At 37.1% G+C, this 13,580-nt stretch overlaps 1 protein-coding gene across 12 annotated transcripts in view; it reads right to left on the bottom strand.

Moving 5' to 3' along the window:
- Positions 1-13,580, bottom strand: part of LOC105388794 (phosphatidylinositol 4-phosphate 5-kinase type-1 alpha) — a 72,695-nt gene that overhangs the window by 14,910 nt on the left and 44,205 nt on the right. For 3 of the 12 annotated variants that reach the window (XM_048630030.1, XM_048629903.1, XM_048629977.1), the window contains exons 11-17: positions 12,673-12,765; positions 12,038-12,170; positions 10,577-10,664; positions 9,172-9,234; positions 7,199-7,273; positions 1,766-1,795; positions 373-615 (exon numbers count right to left, since the gene is read on the bottom strand). In XM_048630030.1, coding sequence (XP_048485987.1) covers positions 373-615; positions 1,766-1,795; positions 7,199-7,273; positions 9,172-9,234; positions 10,577-10,664; positions 12,038-12,170; positions 12,673-12,765 — 725 coding nt within the window. Of the gene's footprint in view, positions 1-372; positions 616-1,765; positions 1,796-4,291; positions 6,526-7,198; positions 7,274-9,171; positions 9,235-10,576; positions 10,665-12,037; positions 12,171-12,672; positions 12,766-13,580 lie in introns of those variants that run through there. The other 9 variants (XM_048629745.1, XM_048629790.1, XM_048630072.1 and 6 more) reach the window with 8 other exon arrangements.

Genomic DNA, 13,580 nt, shown 5'->3' with positions numbered 1-13,580 from the left:
GAATAACAATTTGTTCTTCGCTACTTGTATCCGTGAACGAGGCATCATCATAATCACCCGAGTCCAGGTGTTCTCTGATAGTTTTATCAACATTAAACTTGGCCATTAGTGTTGTCTGCGCAATCAGGTCCTTCGCCGGATGCGATCTCTCCGTAATACTGTCAGCTTCTTCCACATAATCCAAAAACGAGTTGGAAGCTAAATCGGTGACTTTAACAGACTTCTCGGACACAGAAGGTGGTATGCGGCATGCAACAGTTGATTCAGGCAATAGGATGTTAAAATCGTACCCGTAAGAAGAGAAGTCCTCTTCGCTACTAGTGAAGGGAGTCTGTGCGGGGATGTCGGTTACAGAGATAGTCAATTGTTCACCTTTAGTGTCGAGACTGGAGTAAGACGTAGCGCCGCCGCGTTTCGGCTTAGGGGAGCCTCTGGGAGGCACCGGCGGGGGCACCCGCTGCTTAGAACCCTTTAGAACAGCTGGGAAAGCTATCTCGGGCTCAGAAGACGCCATCGTCGTCTTTGTGGACGATTGCATGATAATCTTAGCGGCAGTCGACACCGGTGACGTCACGGATGGAGACGTAATGTGAGCTGTGACGTCAGACAAAGAGACTACAGGCGACAAAAACACCAACAGTAATTGTGTATAGTTTTATTTCGTATAAAGACAGTATAAGTCGTAAACAAATTGGCACGTTAGATTTAAAATGTAGGTAGTAATAATAGTAGTAATTTACAATAAAATTTGTGTCGTTAAAATGGAAGCAATGGTTTGAAAAACGAACGGAGTTAGAGATCCAAGATGGCGTGTTTGTATTTATATTTTTTATGTTGAGCTTGATGGCCACCGGTTTGTGTTATGTTTGGTGCATTGTGAAAATTGAGAGTGAGTGAAGTTGGGAGAAAATAATATTGTTTTACGAAAATATGAAGGAAAAAGTCAGGGTTCACGTGGTAAAGTCCAATAGTAAAGATCCGGCAAGGCGATAGCAGCATGAAATAAAAGAACATACATGACAATCAGCATACTGTTACAGCGTACCTACACTTACTCTAGAAATTAATATGGGCTAAGAATAACTAGGTACCTGTTCGGAAGATATTTCATATGACAATAAAACTTTTAAGTAAGGGTACCTAACAGTTCTACCTGTTCAGTAAAGTATAAAGTATCCACAAATTCCGCTGAACTAGGCCTAAAATTGTACACTTGATAATGACCTATATTTAATTTAAAACCGACCATCCTGCCTAACTATGCCCACCTATAAAAAAGTATAAAAAAGCAAAGCATACACGGAAAGCAAGTTTGGTTTTCGTTTTTCAATTATTCCATGTGAAGATGGTCAAACTGGTGCCCATTTTTAACCCCGACGGAAAAAGAGGGGTGTTATATTGGTTGAACATGTACACTTAATGCTAGCATTCAGTAAATTTTCCAGGAGCGCTACTCCTTCCTATTATACAGGATGTTACAAATGTGGTATATAACAAGCTAAATTCGGTGACGCGGCACGTCATTCTAACCATAATAATAAAAAAATCGGTGAAAAATTTTACCCACGTGAGAACTTATTATGACGAATATTTTTTTCTGCGATATCTTTAAAGTTTTTAAACAAATATTTGTTTAGAATGACGAACCTCACGAACCATCTCCCTATACCACTTTGGCAACACACTGCGGGGCTCAGGCCTATATCCATCTGTGGAAGTTTATCTGATGATGATGATGACAATTCCACTAATGTATTAGTCTCACCTGCTTTGCCACTGCCCATTCCGCTTGATCCTGTGAGGCAGCGTGTAAAAAAACCGTTTCCATAGTTAATTATAGTCCTGGATTCATTCATTTATTTATACACCCTTTATTGCATACAAAACATAGTTTTGGGAAATTCCAAGTTAGAGTCACTAAATACAAAGTTAGAAATAGTCATGAAATAGTAATAGTAGGGTCAAGTGTTGTACCTATGGACAACTGTACCTGTGGACACCATCAATTTTTGGAATAAAGTAAACGTTATTAAAATATTTTTCAAACGTATTTATAAAGTTTTATTTATTATTGGCAACACTGACTAACACCATTTTCATTTTCTCAACGAAACTGTCTAGTGTCGACCATGAAAGATTTTGAAGCAAAAATGTTTTTTTTTTTGCTATCTTTTGTAAGGTTTTGTGATAAAAATACTTACACCTATCAGATGATTGTTATTTATTTACGAACTCAGTCTATTCTTACTGAAATTACTGGTTTGTGCGACTCTTTAACCGGTTTAATTTCACAAGCTACAAATGTTTTTGTTTTTTATGTCGTAATTTGTACCTGTGGACAGAGATATGTGTGTACCTATGGACATTAGGGTGGTCCACGTTTGTATGGTAAAAATTCAAACTTGACCTAGAGGACAGGCCACCCCCTCATTTTCTTATAGATCTCTATAATGTCATGTGTGCAAATTTTCAAAAAGATATCTTTACCAGAAGGGGATTCTCATCGCATATAAAATATTTTGTGTGTCCTAAGGTTTATACCTGTACACAGGTACATCTACCCTGTCCACAAGTACAAACGTCTGTTGTACCTATGGACAAATCAAAGGTTTTAGAAAAAACGTTCCTATATTTTATTCTGTTAAGGTTATCGTAACTAAAGTGTGTGATTTTAAATGGCTGATTATCATGTTAGAGTAAGAATAATCATCCAAATAAAAATATCTTCACATTTTTATGCTATAAATACTTTTACTCTAAATTCTGGAAACTGTCCACAGGTGTAACACTTGACCCTACCTATACAAAGCCGGGCCTATTGCCAAAAAGGAATTTCTTCTAGTCAACCCCAAATTGGTGGAGAACTAAGGAGTGGATTCTTTGTTATAAATTTACCTGTGTAGTTAAATATTATTCTAATTAAATAGGTGTTTATACTCTTCCTGATTATTTTGGCAATCACTCTGGAGGGTTATGTTATAAAATGAAAGGCCAGTTTAAACTAAAAATCTCATTTATTCCTCTTTATATACACAAAAATATAAATTTGGCCCAAGCAGCAAGGTTTTAGTACTTAATTTAATTATAATAGATACATTGCGAATTAAGGAAGTATATTATAAATAGTTTTAAGAAAGGCGAAGGAAACATATGGTACTATAATAGTCAAGATTAGAAAAGTAAAGCTAAAAGGAAAGAGTAAATTGAAAGTAGAACACATAATAATTTCAAGTAAGTATAGGAAGATAAAAAAAACTTATTAGAAAGTGAATCACAGTTAAGAAACATATTATAGAATAATAGCATACTTGTAATACAGTTTGCATGTCTTTACATAATATATCATCTAGTCTTTGCTAAAAGGTAACCAATTTGAGTATACGGACCAGAGATGGGCTAGCATGGGGCGCAAGACTCGCACGGCAAGAAGACGTGACAAAAGATATCCGTCGCGCTCGCTTTTGAGACCACTCATAGCACGTTGATAAAACTTTTTTTACATCTTGACGTAAATACTTGCGCCCCATGCTAGCCCTTCAGAGCTTTGAAACACATTTAAATATTCCAAGTTATAAGTATTCATGTCCTATAGTTTATTTTTAGGAAAATATAAATTAATAATCAGTCACATCTTACGTTTGATTACCACTGAATAATATAATTGTATTCATCCAAAAATTCACTTCATATTTAAAAATTCATTATTATTTTAAAATCGGCACTCAAAATATACAGAATACCTATTTTTTATTAAAGTCAGACAAATTGGTAATCGAGTCCTTCTAATGGCGTCGTCGCTAATACATTCTACATACAGTTACCTATGCCAGAGTCATTAACAAATAATAATTATTGACAAAAAGCCCACTCTTTTTGTGAATGTAGAATCTTAAAAGTGAGTCAGAAAATTTGTGACGTTGAATACTACTGAACTATTTTGTGTTATGCACCTCTCTTTGCATAAAAAGTAGAAAATGGGTACAAGAGAAAACCGTGATTTTTGTTTTTTTTTGTATACAAGACTCAATAAATTATAAAAACGTTGCATTAGAACGAACGTTTTTTTTATATTTACTCCTGCAGAACCATATACTACCGACTGCGCCAAAATTAAGTGCATTTTTCTACCTAGTATATCAAATCCCTATTCTTTTCCAAGTCTAAAGCAATATAAATATTTAAATACAATATTATACATTTTTGAGACATTGTAAGCGATATATATAGATCTGACCGTCTAGTACGGGTTTTGCAATTTTTGAAAACGAAAAAAGGTTTCCTTTTGTCATCTGCAAACATTAGCTGTCAAAAGTTTAATGATAGTTACCATTAGAGGCGCCGATGCAGATGACAGGAGAAAACGTAAACTTTTTTCGTTTTCATAAATAACAAAACCCGTACTAGAGGGTCTGTACTAGACGGGCTGTTGCGAATACGGAATACAATCTAAAAGGCGTTTGACAAACTAGCATATAATTTTATTATGCATCACTATTGGAAATTTTACGGACTGACTTACTCTTACGACGTACGACTTACTCAATAAAGATGTTGTTTATTTTACGGACTTTTAAAATTTCTATGAATGTCCAGTCCAGTCCTTTCCTGAATAACAATTTAATTTTGGAAACATGTTTTTAAAGCGTAAATATTAACTTACATCCCAGAAATATTTATTCATAAATAGTCAAAAAATATTTGATTTGCCTGTGCTATTAAATTAGGTTTTCAACATTTAAGGCAACAATTTTATTAATAAGGCACGTCTTATCTGAATTTAATTTATGAACAAACGAACAACATTTAGTTTAATCTTTTATAGTGGAGTTTATAACAATAATATAAATATATTTATTTTTAGACATTCGGGCTGACTATGAAGGCACAAATATGATTATTTTTTAAACTCTATAATGCATTTCTAATATTTCACATTTTACACATATCAAATTAGTATTACATCTGTGTCTCTTTTGATATTATTATTAATTTCAAATGTTACTGTCAAAAATATAATTTTAATCTTGAAATGCAGATCTTGTACATTATTACTATTTTCAGTCCTTCACATTTCACATTTGTGCCTTCACAATCAATAGCTTTGCCCACAGACGGCTAACTTTCAAACTAAACTATTCTCACTATTCGAACATCATCGTTATTACATTAAAAACATTTAGTACAACAACACAAGGAGGCTAAAATTCCTTTCACAAGTCTACTACGAGTGTATATACTTGAACCTACAACCAAAACCGCCATTTTAATAACATCTTAAAACAAACCACTGAGATGAAACTCCTACGAAACCTAAACGCAAAAATGCGGCAAAAAAGCACCAATAAATTTGTTCTTCTATTCAATCAGCTGGCGGGACCACTATAATTGTGCTACCGCTATCTGTACCCGTATATATCTGTGCCTTATCTATAGTCGAGACGTACACCACTTCTTTTATCACCTTCTCACACACGGAGTCTCGTATACTCTCTTCTCCGTTGATCTTTATGACTGACACGTGTTCGTTAGTCTGCGATTGCGCATTTCTTCGCAGATTCACTGGAGATTCCTGTCTAATGTACACCGTTTGTGTTGACCGTACTTTCCTGAACCTCATGTCTTTCGGTAGCGTCGACGCTTCCCTGTTCAGCTCTGCGCTTCTGGTAGGGGTAGTGCTTCTAACTAGTCTAGATGGGTTGGATACAGTGCTTTGTTTCGGCAGCGTATTCAATCTCACATCTGGATCGGAATTCGCTTCAGCGTTACGCACTAACCCTATATCTACAAAGAACTGTTTGAATTTCTCCACAAACGTAGGAGATTTTGCTCTGTTTAGACTGCTCGAAAGCCTTTCATGAGATTGTTCGGTGTCTTCTATCCTTTCCGGTATATTTGACGTGCTTTTGTGTTTCTCTAGAACGCTTCTGCGTTTGATAAACCCTTCTTCTTCGTCATCTATAAACGGTATGTCTTGAAGGTTATTCTCGTTTCTAGTATCCACTGCTGCGTCTTTGAGTATCTTAACATGCGGTGGCGTCAGCACTGTAGGCGAAAACCCTGTTTGTGCGTCAACGTATATCTGAGGTACAGATGTGCTAGTATTATCTGTTTGGATACCGCTGTCTGCTAAACTACCATTTATATGTGAACTGCCTGCTCCGGTGCTTAAAACCTTATTTAGTTGTTCGGTTAGCGAGTCCATTCGGGCTTTGGTGGTCCTGAATTCTGTTTCTACGTTATACGCGGCGCACGCGTCTCTAGGTACCATGTTGGATGAATCGAAGTCTAATCGTCTTTGGAAAGTGTTTAGATTCATCCTGTCTCTATCCATGGTTTTCAGCCTATCGGATAGAACACTAGGGTATTCTGTTGCGCTGGGCTGGTGTCTCTGATTCCAGGTTGAAATGGTCGTATCAGTAAAGTCACTGTGGCTCGATCTTAAAGAAGATCTAGGCGACAGTTTACTGTTTCTCAGATCGATATAGTCGGGGTCGTAATCCTTAATAGTTCGGTTGTACTTGCGGCCTGCGGTACAAAGGTGGCAGTTAAAATTGGGCTCTATCGCTTATACATTTCAGTTCATTGTTGCCCCACACACGCCTCTGCCGGCCATGCCGTTAAGACGAGAGTCACAAACGCGTTAGCACATTGAAAAAAAAGAAAAAAAAACCATCACCAAAACGGTTCTAAGTTCGAAAGGTCGAAAACCACGCGGGAAATCGCACGAGCGAAAAACGGTCACATTCGAAAAATTCAAAAAAGGAATAATGTTTTTTTTTGTCTACGGGAAGGTTGGGAAGTATACAGGATGCACAACAAAAAGGCCACATACACCGGAAAAGGGGAAGGGTGGAAACAAAATAAACTGAAATGTATAATAAAAAATATATATGTAGGTACCAAATAAATCTTGCATTCAAAAATATTAATCGGGATTTTGGGAGCAGTTAGCTAGATGATAAAAGGGGGGATATTACTTGTATTAGTAATTCACTAGGTTTTTGTCGTCGACAATTTCCTGCTCTTATTAAAATTTTAAAACATATTCGAGCGCGCGCTTTTTGACAGCTGTCAAAAAACGCTAACCTTCGTCCGTCAGAACAATGACGTTAAGGATGCGTTCAAGTTATCTCTTTTGTTTTTTTTTTTCTAAATTGTCGACACAAAATATTAGTAAAACTAAAGCGGTGGTTCATACCTGGCGTGTCGATGTCTTCGGCGGCGCGGCTCGGCTTCGCGATGCTCTTTCGCTTCGATGGAGAGTGTTTCAATGCTGTAAAAAAATATAATATTTAAATGAAAAAAATATTTTTAAAAAATGTATGGTCTTGTGGCATGTATTTACCTTGAAATTAAGTATAACACGTTTGAAAGGCCTTTGTTTTGTTTTAATTGTGATAATTATATTATGTAACATGCCACAAAACCACTTGGTATGAATTATAAATCTTTATAAAAAACACTGTGATAAAAAAAACTGTTGCGAAAGCATTGCTTTTTATAAAAACAGTTGCCAACCTATAATGCGTTTAAACTACAAATGCGTTGTAAAAAAAAAACAAGAATAAATCATAAAAAGTCATGAAAAATCATGCCTTGATAGACCATGTAAATAGGAAAACATAAAGAGCGCTGTAAATGCGTTTTTAAACAAAAATTAATAAAAACTTTTTTGCAACACTCTTATTTAATCATAGTCTATGGTAAGATCTGAAAGGAAATGGAAGCTATTATACAAAACAGGAGGTCGAAATCCAATCACAAACTACAAATTAAAGATGGCGGAGTAAAAACTATTAACTACAAAAGAGCGAAGTGTAAGGTCAAAATACTCTTTATTAGCTGAAGAAAATCAGAAGAAAGTCAGAGACAGTTTTAGAATGAAGTATGAATCAAAATTTCACAAAAAACACTGCAAAGAGTGAAACAAAATACGATCCAGAAAAACATCAACGAATGGGGGGGGACCAGTCAAAAACACTTTGACAAGACATCATGCTATAAAACGTATGGAAACACCAATTTTGTTCTTTTCAAACTTACTTAAACCTCCAGAGAGTCGCGCAAGCATCCGATTTCGGACAATAGTTTGAAAAAAAGAATGGAAAAAAACACAGATATTATATTCTGACGACACATTTTTTTACACACCAATTTTTGGGAGGGGGGGCGTGCATGACACAGAACAAAACGTCATGCGAAACTATAATTGTAATTTTGAATTTAGAACCAAACAGAAGCTACCAATTAAAACATAAAAAAAAACAACTAAAGGCAATTTCTAAAACTCCATGCCTAATTTACACTCGTCAATCGGCTAAGAAAACTATGTAACAAACAATAAATAAAAAAACTAGTACAAAATGTTAGTAAAAATTAAAAATTGACATTCACAATAACAAACACACCTAGAAATATAAAAAAGGTTCAAAATAAAATTGCTGATCTTTATTGTTTCTGTATAATTTGTGTAACATATTATTAATTTTTATGGAATAAAAACCAGCATTTTTGTCACAATATACACAAGACACACCACAACTAAGGAAACAGTCACATTGGTCCCTTGGCTTTATAAAAACCATTTCACAGTTAACTTTAGGTAGGTAGGTATAAAAGATAGAATGTAAATAATTAAATTTTAATATTGCGAATATGATAACTTAATTACAATGATAAACATATTCACTGTGGGATAAAGTTGGAAGCTATTTCTTCCAGAAAACTTGAAATTATATTAACACATATAGTTGACTGTAAAATGGTTCTTTCAATAATATTTGCAGTTGCATCCTTATTTCTACGTAGACACTGTTATAGTTATAGTCACATTCAAATAACTAATATACTTTAATCAGTAAGTTGACCGTTAGATTTGCACTGCAAATATATGTAGTTATTGACGCTTTTATACAGACGGACGGCGGTTCACTCATTTATAAAAATGCTATGCTTAACTTGCTTAGGTAATTTTTTTTGTTTTATAAAAAATCATTTTTATTTAAAAAAATTGTCATAGATTTAAAAATGCAAAAATTCTTTATCCACCAACTTTACTCCAAAATATCTCAGGACACAGCCCGTCTCCAAAAAAAAACTCTGCAACCCCAAATAGCTCATAAAAAAAAACCGCCGTCCGCCCACATCTGTCGCGGGACCGTCGGACGGTACCTATGTAGCTGGTGACGAGCGTGCGGAACTTGCGGTGGTTCCCCTTGATCTCGGGCAGGTCCACTGCGCGGAAACATCATAGGGGGGGTTAGGGGGGACTGAGCTCAAAATATTTACATATTGACGCTGGAAAGGCAAAATGACTAATCGACAATTATTAGTTTTTTGTTGAAAAAAATGTTGCTTGGACGTTTTTACCTTTCCAACGACACGGTATGTTGTGGAATTTTATCAGAGTGAGTTTCGTCGAAAGGAATAAATAACCACTGAATCGTCAGTTGGATATCATAGTATCTACAGTAAAATCATTTTCAGCTCAGTTCCCACACCATAGTAAGTACTTACACACGGTAAATTGAGCCTATATTAATAGTAGGAACAAATAGGTTATTGAAGAATGTGGTTGTGATATCAGCCTTAAAAATTTTCCGCCGAAGCTATGTAGAGCCTTATTGACAGACAACGAACCTTTGGTTGATCATTTAAAATTCAATTTATTATATCACAATCACATTTTCAGACACAAACAGTTATCGACGTAAGACACATTTTAATTTTATTACGGGTTACTCAAAAACATATAGGAAGTACAATGTATATTCGAAAGAATAGAAGTCTTTGATATTATCTATCCAACATGTAGCTATAAAGAATTTAGCTGAAGTGTTTATATTACTGGGGAAAACTATATTATTGAAGAAACTTATTATAATAGCGATAATAGAGACATGGTGACTAAAATGAATCGATTGAAATTGATATCCCCGAATTCTCTATCCTCGAGTATTATGAAATCGGGAGTTTTTTTTTATTTTAACAGCCGATAAGTAAACCCCAACACCTAACAAATAAAAAATTACTGACGTAACTTGTATGGATCTGACAGATGTTCGACAGGCCAGCGACGCTTCTTGAGCCAGTCGGATAAGTTGTCAATCCTTGACAGCCCAGTGTGCGCCGGACGTATAAGGCAGAGTTTATGGTTTGTCAGATGTGGCCTGGCTATTATTAAAGGGCTTGCATTATCAATATCGAAGATGTTAGATATCGGCTGTTAAAAACACCGACTGCAGTTCATTAGCAATTAGAATATACTTGAAAGTTGATACTTTTAATGGCCTACAGAAACGGGTAAAAATCCTTTTCAATGCCACGACATCATTAAATTTAAAAGCATAACAATCTGTATTTCTCTAACATTACGGTTAAATGTCCATTAGTAAAAAATATAATCCCTTGCCCTGGCCTGCCGTCCCGGGATGCTTAGGCCATTACTGTATAAATTTCATCAACTACTACGTCTTTTATGATCCAATATCAAGTACATTCGAAGTGCCAAAAAACCTAGTTTCACATATAAATAACCAGTGATTCCCCAACTTTACGTAGACAAAGCTGTACTCACACGAAGGTATCTTCTTGAAGACGGTCTTGGCCATGAAGTCGAGGAAGCGCTGCGCGTAGAAGCTGGGCCGGTGCACCGACACTGTGTCCTGGAATATTATAATAATGTTGTTTATAATTGAGAACAAGAGGTGGCGCTAATTGGTCATAGGATCAGGGGATCTATAGTTTTTTTTAACAAACGAGTACCGAAACTTTTTTACTGCGTTGCTATTGGTCTACGTAATTTATACTGCGTTGCTATTAATAATAATAATAATAATTCTTTATTGCAGGTGTATACCCATAGTTAAAATTAAAAATACATTAAATTCACAAATAAGATAAAATACAATAAAATGGTCAAATTATAAAATTAAAAATACACTATAAAATATCAAAATAAAAAGCTTTCTACCTAAATAAAACTTAATAAGTAGGTAGGGTCATTTGCGATTTGCGGTCAGCTGTACAGAGAGCCAATGTTTTAAGATTGGGCACCTGTAGTCATTAGCAACGTTCATTAAGATTGCATTACCAGCGCTGCGCAGTCTGTGCCAGAACGAGGCGATCCGGGACCTCATGATGGCGAAGAAGTCGGGCACCCTCGCCTCGGCGAACATGCTCGACGCACTGCAATACCGCGGCTGGCGCATGAGGATGCGGTATGCGTCATTATACTGCACCCTCATGGCACTCATTGATTTGCGTGTAAATTTGGTCCACAGGTGACAGGTGTACATGTTTTGGCAGTAAGCCCTAAAGAGTGTGATTTTTACATCTTTATTGCACCTGTGGAACCGTCTAGCGAGCATGTTACACCTCACCGAGAGCGCCCGCCGCTCGCGCTCGATGTCCTGGTCGTCGGTGAGGTCCTCAGTCAGGAGATGGCCCAGGTACCTAAACTTCCGCACCTGCTGCACCGGTGATCCATCAAGAGAGATCCCTGGAACCCTCTCCGGACCCTTTCCCGCCTTGAAAACCATGAACTCCGTTTTTTTGACGTTGTATTTCAGTCCATGAGAATTAGCATAATTCTCACAGACCGAAAGCAGTTTACGTAAGCCATTGATCGAGGGACTGAGTAGCACCATGTCGTCCGCATAGCTTAGGTTGTTTACACAAACTCCCCTCACATGACAGCCGACACCGGTGCCCCCGATGAGGTCATTTCGTGTTCGTGTCTACATCTGACACACCAATACCTTTGTCACAAAGGCTTTGTGCGTATTCCCTTAAGGTCGGTTTACACCATACAGTTCACATATCATCACGACCCATCACGTCACCACTCTCTGGGGCACGGGTCTCCTTCCAGTGAAGGAAGGGTTTTAGGCCTAGTCAACGCTAGCCTAGAGTATAGCGGATTGGCTACGGATTGGCTTTTGAAAATTCGGGATGTAAAAAAACGACTGCAGAATGTCGATTATTCCTCGCTCGCTGTGACGTCACTACAGCGCTGTGACGTCACTGCGACACTCACCCCGTCGTGTATCATGCTCTTCCACGTGTGCTCGAGCTTCTTCCGGAGGCGGTACGACTGCAGGATGTCGATTATTCCGAGGAACAGCAGCAGGCGCTCCCCGCGCGCGTTCCGCGCTGGAATACCGCCGGGGCTGGGGGGAAATTAATAATATTGATTACTTCATGTTTTCATATTATACAAAACTAGCAAAACTAGTACTTATAGGAGTTATGTATGTATGTATCGCATTAAGCCAGCCCAGGCAGGAGTTACCCTGCATCCTGGATAAGCCAGGCCCACCAGGCAGCACAGCATTGTTTAAGGGAAGGGGAACACACGCTCAAGGATAGGCAAGGAAGGTGACCGAGTAGGCACTCTAATAAGCCAATATTGGAAGAGTAGGTACAGGATAAAAATGTTTTAATGTTCGTTAGTCTGCTTAAAACTAGAGAACGGCTGAACCGATTTGGCTAATTTTGGTCTTGAAATGTTCGTGGAAGTTCAGGGAAGGTTTAAAAGGTAAAAAGAGTTGGGTAGGGTAGGGTAGGGTAGGGTAAGAGGCGGTATAAAGTTCGCCGGGTCCGCTAGTTAATAATATTTGCGTCCCTATTTTCACGGGAAAAGCTAGTAGGTAAATTACAAAAGCTACTCACGGCACATCCTCCTCCTCATCAATGGGCTCGGACTCCGCCTGGATGCTCTCCATGGCCGTGGAGTGAGCCACGAGACGCTGCCGGTTGATGGACCTGCAACCGTAAGGGTGGGCGGTTAGAGTGTGTTGTTGAATGGCAGGAGTTTGGGGTTAGGGGTGATTGGATTATAGAGAGTTAGGGGTGAATATGGTGTTTGGTAACAGGCGCTGCCGGTTGATGGACCTGCAACTGTAGGAGTAGGGGGTTAAGGTTTGATGTTGAATGGCAGGAATGTGGGGTTAGAGATCATTATTGACTGGCACCGGATTGGGTAGTGAGTTTCAGTGAAAATAAATGTACATAATTTAGGAGTGTAAATAATTTAGGTGTGTAGTTTTATAAAAGAACTCATGTAAAATGCTGTTTGCTATGTGATTAGCTATTTACAGCGTAATTACAATAAATACTTATAAAAGTAGTTAATAAACCTATCTATTACATATTATTATGATGGAAATTGTGTAAAAAACATGTATGTACTTATAAGAGGTAAGAGGTTTTATTTTTAGAACATACACACAAATTCACCACACATACAAACATTCAATTAGTAAACCGTACAGAATTCCATGCAAAATTGTTAGTTTTTTTACAATACAACGACTCCATGCCTTTGTTAGAGGGACAATAATGTAAGTAGTATGAGATTGTTAGTTAAGAGTATTTGATCAGTAAAATTTGCATGCGTTGAGTATCTAAAATGTCTGATTTTGAAGCAATAAACAATGTATTTAACATTCCAAACATCAAATTATACATAATTAAACTCGCACCATTCTATACTGCGCAAGTATAAGTATGTATTATGATTTATTATGATTAAGGTACGATAAAATTAAGATTTATTTTTTATTTTGACAGATCTAAAA

The sequence above is a fragment of the Plutella xylostella genome, chromosome 2, assembly GCF_932276165.1.
Source record: "Plutella xylostella chromosome 2, ilPluXylo3.1, whole genome shotgun sequence".
NCBI lineage: Eukaryota > Metazoa > Arthropoda > Insecta > Lepidoptera > Plutellidae > Plutella > Plutella xylostella.
The sequence above is the reverse complement of the archived record's forward strand: the minus strand, read 5'-3'. Positions and strand labels throughout refer to the sequence as shown.